The sequence below is a fragment of the Vigna umbellata genome, chromosome 8 (assembly GCF_029865625.1).
Source record: "Vigna umbellata cultivar VRB3 chromosome 8, Vumbellata_1.0, whole genome shotgun sequence".
Classification (NCBI taxonomy): Eukaryota; Viridiplantae; Streptophyta; class Magnoliopsida; order Fabales; family Fabaceae; genus Vigna; species Vigna umbellata.
The window spans coordinates 20580883-20588505 of NC_142172.1; the positions used below are offsets into that span (position 1 = coordinate 20580883).

General features: G+C 34.0%; 1 protein-coding gene and 1 long non-coding RNA gene across 2 annotated transcripts; one reads left to right on the forward strand and one right to left on the reverse strand.

Moving 5' to 3' along the window:
• Nucleotides 1-205: 205 nt before the first annotated feature.
• LOC124824650 (uncharacterized) lies at nt 206-3891 on the reverse strand. Its single transcript, XM_047297109.2, has 2 exons — nt 3688-3891; nt 206-3598 (listed from the first exon to the last, which is right to left on the reverse strand). Exon 2 carries the CDS (start codon nt 3587-3589, stop codon nt 566-568), a length of 3024 nt encoding a protein of 1007 aa, XP_047153065.2. The 5' UTR covers nt 3590-3598; nt 3688-3891; the 3' UTR covers nt 206-565.
• A 2175-nt stretch (nt 3892-6066) lies between these two features.
• Nucleotides 6067-7088, forward strand: LOC148194229 (uncharacterized). Its single transcript, XR_015781398.1, has 3 exons — nt 6067-6276; nt 6413-6558; nt 6811-7088. It is a non-coding gene; the product is annotated as an uncharacterized LOC148194229 (long non-coding RNA).
• The last annotated feature ends 535 nt before the right edge of the window (nt 7089-7623 follow it).

The window sequence follows — 7623 nt, forward strand, 5'->3', positions numbered from 1 at the left end:
AAAATGGTAGACATTGAGTAAGGATTCTACCAAGTACACGTTCTTAAATCTCTTTCCTTGTAATATTAACATCTTTGAGTGCAAGTTTGATTGAAATTATTCTTAAAGAAATAATTAGTTAATTTTAAAAATCTAAAATATTAATAGAAATAAACAATCATTCCTTTAAAATAAACTGAAAAATTCTTTTGATGGACCTGGGAAATATGTTGCAATCGTGGGCACTGGTTTTCAGAACTAAAGCCCTCTGATTCAAATGAGAGTTGAGAATGAATCTTCTCGTATACCAGACAAGTTCATTTCTTGTTCAGCACTGATTTCTTTCCCAAAAGTCATAAATCACCCCCCAAGAACTTATATCAGTTCAACGTATATGCAACATAATAATTAAATTGTAAATTATCCTATTCTCAAATATTTCTAAATATCAATCAGTCAGCCACTGAATTCTAAGTATTAGTTTGGTTAAGCACATCAAAATATACTAGGTGAATGTTGACATTCACATGAAAACACAACCATGATTGATGTCATAAGTAAGGATGGAATGGTCAACACGAAGGCATCAGACTGCTGCCCCATCCACAGAACTTGTTACTCTCTTTTTTCTGCCCCGCTTTCCTATTATACCTTTTTGTGGCTTCCGACGCAAAATCTTGAGGCGGTAACTAACAAGTGAAGGTCCAAATATGCTATATTTTCCAGCACTACTAAAAGCAGCTTCCGCATCAGAACGTTTTAGGAAAACCACTCTGACACTGTTAGTTCTCTCTAGTAGTTCAGTCTTTGATTGAATCAGTGGTCCAAAGCGGCTAAAAATCTCGTTGAGATCTGTTGTTGAAGGAACAGAATCCAAGTTTGAAAATTTCAGAGTTAGAGCGGTGGGGGAAAAGCCCGGGGTAGAACTCTCGTCCCAATGTTCTGCAGGCTTAGAAGATTCTGATCCAAAAAGTCTATCAGTATCTTGCTGGTTAATACTCAAATCTGTGGTATTTTCAGCAGATGGTGGCAACTTCAAGCAGATAGGGTTAACCTCACTTAGAGTCTCCGGCAGAAAAATGGCTCTCTCATTCTGATATTTTGTCAACGATTGCTTTTCAGGAATACTTTCAATTATTCTATCAGTCCAATAAGAATCAATGCAAGGCTCAGATGTCACAGTAGCAAATGCTCCCACGGAGGTTGCTCCAGTCTCATCACCGAGCATTTGTTCACACAACAGTTTTTGTTCCAGGGAAGCAGAATATTCAAGGCTAATGGAATTTCTAAATTCTGCAAAAAAATGCACTAGGCGACTGGAGAAACTTTGTCCAGTTGGATTCTTGGCGGCCAAGAAGAGTTGGGACGACATCCCACTTACAGATGCATTCTGTAATTGGTTGAACTTTCTATTTTGAGAATTATGGAAATAATCTTCCGAAGCATTGTAAGCTGCTTTCCTTTTCCTACCCCGACGCCGCAGAACTGACTTAGTTTTCTGTTCTGATGTGTGTTCAACATTTGAAATACATAAGCTCCCTTCAGACATCAAATCTGACATAAGTTTATGTTTCTTACCACGGCGCTTGCTATCCCCAGGGATGTACTTGCACTCCTCTAGTGAAAGGCCAACATGGGTTTGATAATCGCATTGCTCTTTCCCCCTCATTAGTAGGGTTTCCATATCATTATCGAATAACCCTCCAATTACTGTGAACTCAGACAGTTGAGAATAACCCTTCGAGCGATAAAAGGCCAACAATTGGGCATGTGCAACTACAAAATCCAGTCTATCAGATCCAACAAGTGGCGACTGGGCTAATAATTTGACATAATTGACAAGTTTTGTGGGTTCTAAAGACATTGAATTTATAATTCTGTCCCCTCCTTTTCTTCTGCTGAATTGATTATTGATTCCAGAATTACTAACTACTTGGGCTTTAAGCTTGAAAAACACACCATCAGGTATGCAAGGGCAGGACAAGCCAAACTCAACCCGTCTTGAGACCTCATCTAAAGCACAATTAACAGCATGGTGGAAATTTTCCAAATTGGTCTGCTTCTCCATTTGTGAAAAATGTGCCTGAAACGGTTTAATCATAGACACATCATTCCAAGCAAATGTTTGATCCCCAAAATACGCTACAAGGTAACAGTCTTTCTTGAGGTGCCTCTTTGCCTTCTCTGATGCAGCTGAGGCATCAAAGATCTGACCTGGCCACCAAGGATGGCCAGTGACCTTTCCCCACACTAAATCCGATAGACACAAATTCAAATCTGAAAATCTCGATCCCTGATATATGTCAACATCCTGCATGTTTCTGTAAGTATTAAGATCTACAACAAGATTAACACCAAGACACTCCTGATTATTCTCAAACACCTGTCCTTGAACAAAATCTGCAACTGTGGTTTGATTCTGCATCACATCTACTTGTGCATCTACATGAAAGGCTGGTTGTTTCAACTCACAAGCAGGTTCTAGCTCAAGGAAATTCCTTAACAAACCTTTCACATGCAAAGATTCTTTGGCATTGACATTCACAACTTCTGTACATGGAATGCTGTCCTGTATTGCAGCTTCTGCAGTTGGCAAATCTTTGAGGCCGTCTTTAGCAACCAAACTATCATCTGCAATCCTCACACTGTCATCCTCCACAACTGCGCTTAAATTCACCAATGCAGCATTCTTTACCTCCTTGGCCACACTGTTATCACATCCTTCAACCACATTACCCATTGCATTCTCATACTCCTGCCCTGCATCATTAACACATCCTCCAGCCATATTACTCCCTGTTGCATTGGTGCTAAGCAAACATTTTTCAGTAATATCCATAGTATCCTCACACTCCTCAGTCACATCAGTACCACCTCCTTGAACCACACACAAACCATTTTCAGTAACATCCATAGCATCCTCACACTCCTCATCCATACCATTGTCGCCTCCTTGAGCCACATGCAAGCCATTTTCAGTAATCTCCATAGCATCCTCACACTCCTCAGCTGCATCATTATCACCTCCTTGAGCCACAAGCAAACTATTTTGAGTAATATCCATAACATCCTCACACTCCTCAGCCGCATCATTATCAGTTTCTTGAGCCATGATATTTCCTGAAACCTCAGTGCTCAGCGAACCACCACCGCTTTCTGAATCCCCATTAGCAAACAAAACTCCATCTGACCATTTAGTTGGAATCTTCTCATCTTCATTCTTCTCCATCCCACAATAAACCCCCTTTTCTTTACACCCTCCATCAACAACCTCCGCTCCTTCCTCCAACCGAACTCCTACACCCACCGATTCAAGTTCTTCACCAAAATCCACTTTTCCACTGCCATTAATCATCACATCACACTCATGGTTCATACCACAAAGCAGCGCTACAGAACCATTGACTCCTCCTCCATCATCTCCATGGTGAAAAACCTTCTGATCACGATCCACGACATCACTTCCGCTAACAGGATCATCACTTAGGGTTCTAGAACAAAAGATGCCCGTACTAACATGGTTGGACTCTGACGATTTCACAACATCATTTTCCCGATCAAACAAACCAGCATCAGAGTTTAAATCAATTTGGCCGGTATTTCCAGACATTATTATAACCTAAAACATAAAACAACACATCCATTGACACTTTCACCTGTAAATTCTTAACAATGTGAACATTAAACAATAAACAACAGAGTTCAAACCTTTTATTGTTCTTGATTCTTATTTCTTCAGCAGAGTTGTTATTTGTTGTGAGAGTGGAGAGCCTGCAGAATGCAAAGGAGTGTCCTTAAATTGAGAGTGAAAAATGTGAATGGTTTGAGAGATTTGAAGAGAGAGAAAAAAGGTTAGAGCATTGAGAAAACTTTTTGTGTGTAGTACCACTGGAAAATGCAGTTCTGACTTGACATCTTCATCTTCTTGTTACTTTGTTATGAAATTTGAAGATTTTATTGTAATTCTAGTTTACTTCCTTTTAAAAACAAAAATAATTTTCATTGACACTTTTATTGTAAGAAAACATTATTATGATATTATATTAAAAAGTTTCTATGAAATATAATTTTTTTATTGTTTTTATATTTTTCGTATTGTATATAATAATAAAGAAAATAAAAATCTGTTTTATGTTTTTTATTACGTTGGGAATGTAACTTTTCAAATATTTTCATTTCTTTTAATGTGTGATTTTTTAACTATATTTTTAAATTTAAGTAAAATAAAAATAGAAAATAATTATTTTAAAGGATAAAAAACTACCAACTGTTTTCATTTTTAAAAACCATATAATATTAAAAAAAAAGAATCAAATTTAATCAAAATGAATTTAAAATGTAATTGAAAAGATATTTTTTTAAAAATTACTTAAAAATTTATTTAAAAAAAACAAAACTCCACACTCAGTATCATCTGCACCTAAATCATTTAAAGATTTTTACATATATACAAAGGAAGAGTAAGGTTCTTTCATCTCTATATTTGTGCTGGTCTGAAGTTTACAATTAAATTGAACAATCAAGCACATTCATTTTTTTTCTCTCTTTCTTCTATTAAAGAAATCACGCATTAATGATAAATTAATCATTAAAAATATTATTTTAGCATAAATACGTGATTATTTCCTGAGAATAATAGCAGGTATATTTAACATCGTAACTGATTAAATCAACACTAGTTATTTTTCATAAAAGTGTTTTCTTTTATCATATATATTTTTTCAATCAATATACATAATATGTGTATTCTCAAAATATTGCATCTTAAAAGTACAAGTGGTCTTGTTTATCTAATAAAAAAAATCAACTAGTTTAGAATTAGAAGGATATTGTAAGAATAAAGTACAATAATATTGGTCATAACACTAGGGAAGAAAATATTAACAACCCAATTTAATATTGAAGTTTTTGAACATTTAAAAGATATTAGTTTGTATTAAAATAACAAACTTATATTATATTTATTGGTTTTTCCCATAAATTATATTTCATTGATAAATACTTTATTTTTCATTAAAAAAACTTAATCACTTCTATAACTTTGTACTTTATTAAATGTTAACACTGACATGCTCTCATAAACTTATAACATTAATTAAAGAATTAAAAATAAATATTTTTAATATTCTTTTAAGATGTCTTTTTGCTTAACATTCTTTTCAATCCATCCATATTATATAGTTTCCCTATTCTTATAGTAAAAGATGAGAACAAATGTTTACTAAGTGTGAAGAAAATCATCCAAAACATTTTAACTAATCAATTAACAATATTTTTATATTTATATAATAAAAATTTAATTTCTTTAATGAACATTTTTGGTTCTTAAACATTTATACACATTCTGAAGAGTTAAGAAACAACATTGATTATTTTTGTATGATCAAAACCTTTTAATGATCGAGCAGGAGGATTAATTTAAACAACAACACTAAACAAATTAAATTCTTAATTTTCAAGTGATAATATTAAAATAGAGTGAATTAAAAGAAATATTAGATATTTCACATGTTATCCTATAATGTTTTAAGAACAAATAATTGTATCTTGGCATGTCATATGTGTGAGTAGATGAACCAGCAACTCTGATAAAATGGTCTAGCAAGTTTCTTTTTCAACACTTAATTTTCTTATACATGAACACTTAATTGTATTAGACATGAAAATATGTGCGAGACCTTAAGAGGAGGTGGTCCCAGCATAGTTTTATCTTGTGTTTCATTTATTAGATTACTGTTAAATAAAAAACTCATGTAGTGCATATAGATGTAATTAATGTTATTCTTTAATTCACTACAAAAATAATATTATTGTCTTTAGAGGTTTTAAAAACCTCTACTAATTTATGGGGTTTTAACTAAAAAAGCAATTAAATTTTAATTTAATTTTTTAAATAACTTTTTTCACAAATTATTAAACAAAACAACAGTTAGATTTTCTTTAAACTCTTTTAAAATAAATTTTTTGGCAGATATTTAATAAAATCGCCGATAATCAAACTCTAATTTTAAGGTTTTCGGACTTCTTTTTTATTTTTCACCTCTTCGCCCTTCACTTTCACTTTTCATCTTCTCTGTGCCTCACATATCATTTTCAATCTTCGTGTCTTCTCTTCTCCTTCTTCCATCTCCATGCCGTGCTTTTCCTTCTTCCTTCTCCACGCCGCACCTCTCCATTTCTCTTTCCTTCCTCTCTTTTCTTTTTTCGCCTCTCCACATCGCGTTTTGCTTCTCTGGCGATAATGCGTAAGACCATGGCTGTGGTGCGATTCCAACACAATGAAGCCTCGTGATGGAGGTTTTGCTTTTGTTTGTTCACAAATTAGATTCTGATTTTGCAGGTCTATGTGCGAGGAACATGATGTTTCACGGTGCTGGTTCGTTGTTGGTGCGATTTCAATTTGATTTGGGGTTTCTCTGGTTCGTGAATGCAGGTAGTTGGGTCGTGAAGAAGATGCAGATGGTGAGATGTTGATGGTTGCGCGAATCTCGTTCATCATCTGATTTGGGGCTTTTCTGATTGCAGAGTTTGTTTCACTATTGAACGAGGAGGGATTTAGTACAAATAGATGAATATAATGTAAGTAATGGATTTTGGGATTAAAAGACGTGACAATAAACTGGAAATTTATTAGGGTAGTTTTTGAATGTTAATGTTGATTTGTTTCAAGATGAACTTAGAGATGTTGTTTTGCTTGTTTTTGCCAACAAGCAAGATCTTCCTAATGCAATGAATGTTGCGGAAACAACCGAAGAGCTTCGTCTTCATTCACTCCGTCAGATGTGAATTAATGAGGTTATTTGTGCTGATTTGGTTAAATATATACTACAGGTTGTTGATGCTGAGGAAAAAGATGTTGGAGGTTTGTTGCGTACGGAAGCAACCAAGGAGAAACCATCTATTGGAACAGTGAGCTTTTTCATGTTGTTCTTGACCTCGCATTGAAAAGCTAGTATAGTTATAGAAAAAATTAATTTTGAAAAAAATGTTGGAGTTGTCAGTGGAATACATTGAGAACAATTTGATTGATTCTTAACAGTGTTGTATTTCATTGTCCTAAATAGTTGTTTTTTTAGTATGAGTTATTAGGAAAGTCAACAAATTTTCCATATATGGCGACAATACAAAACAAATCTTATTTTTGACAGTATATATTTACTCTTTTTTTTTGTACTCTGTCTTTGATGTTATAATAGGTGATAGCAGTTGGTCTGGGACCTCTGGATGAGGAAGGTAACATAAAACTATTAGGATTCCAGTGCACAACTAACACCTCAACTATCTGTAATGTGTTTGTTACTTTTATGCTTGCTTTGGAATTTTTGTGTGTTTCTTTCTTTTGTAATGCAGATGTCAAAGCCTTAGGTGTTGCCATCAAATAAGTCCTTAAATGGGTTTCGACAAGACTTTGGAATGTGGATGGAAATGGTGAGTGATTCTTTGCTTAGTTAATCAATTACTGTGTTGCTGCTTCATTCGTTACTTGAACAATTTTTTGTGTTTTAGAATTGGAATTTCACTTTAAAAAAGTGAGCTGATATGATAATATATAGAAATCTTTAGGATACATATTTTGGAGATGAAAGTCCAATTCTCTTTTTGATACTTTTGCATTTTGTAACTCCACCTGAAATTGGACCTGAT

Excerpts from the sequence above, each read along its gene's own strand:
- LOC124824650 (XM_047297109.2), bottom strand. The coding sequence starts at position 3,589 with ATGTCTGGAAATACCGGCCAAATTGATTTAAACTCTGATGCTGGTTTG.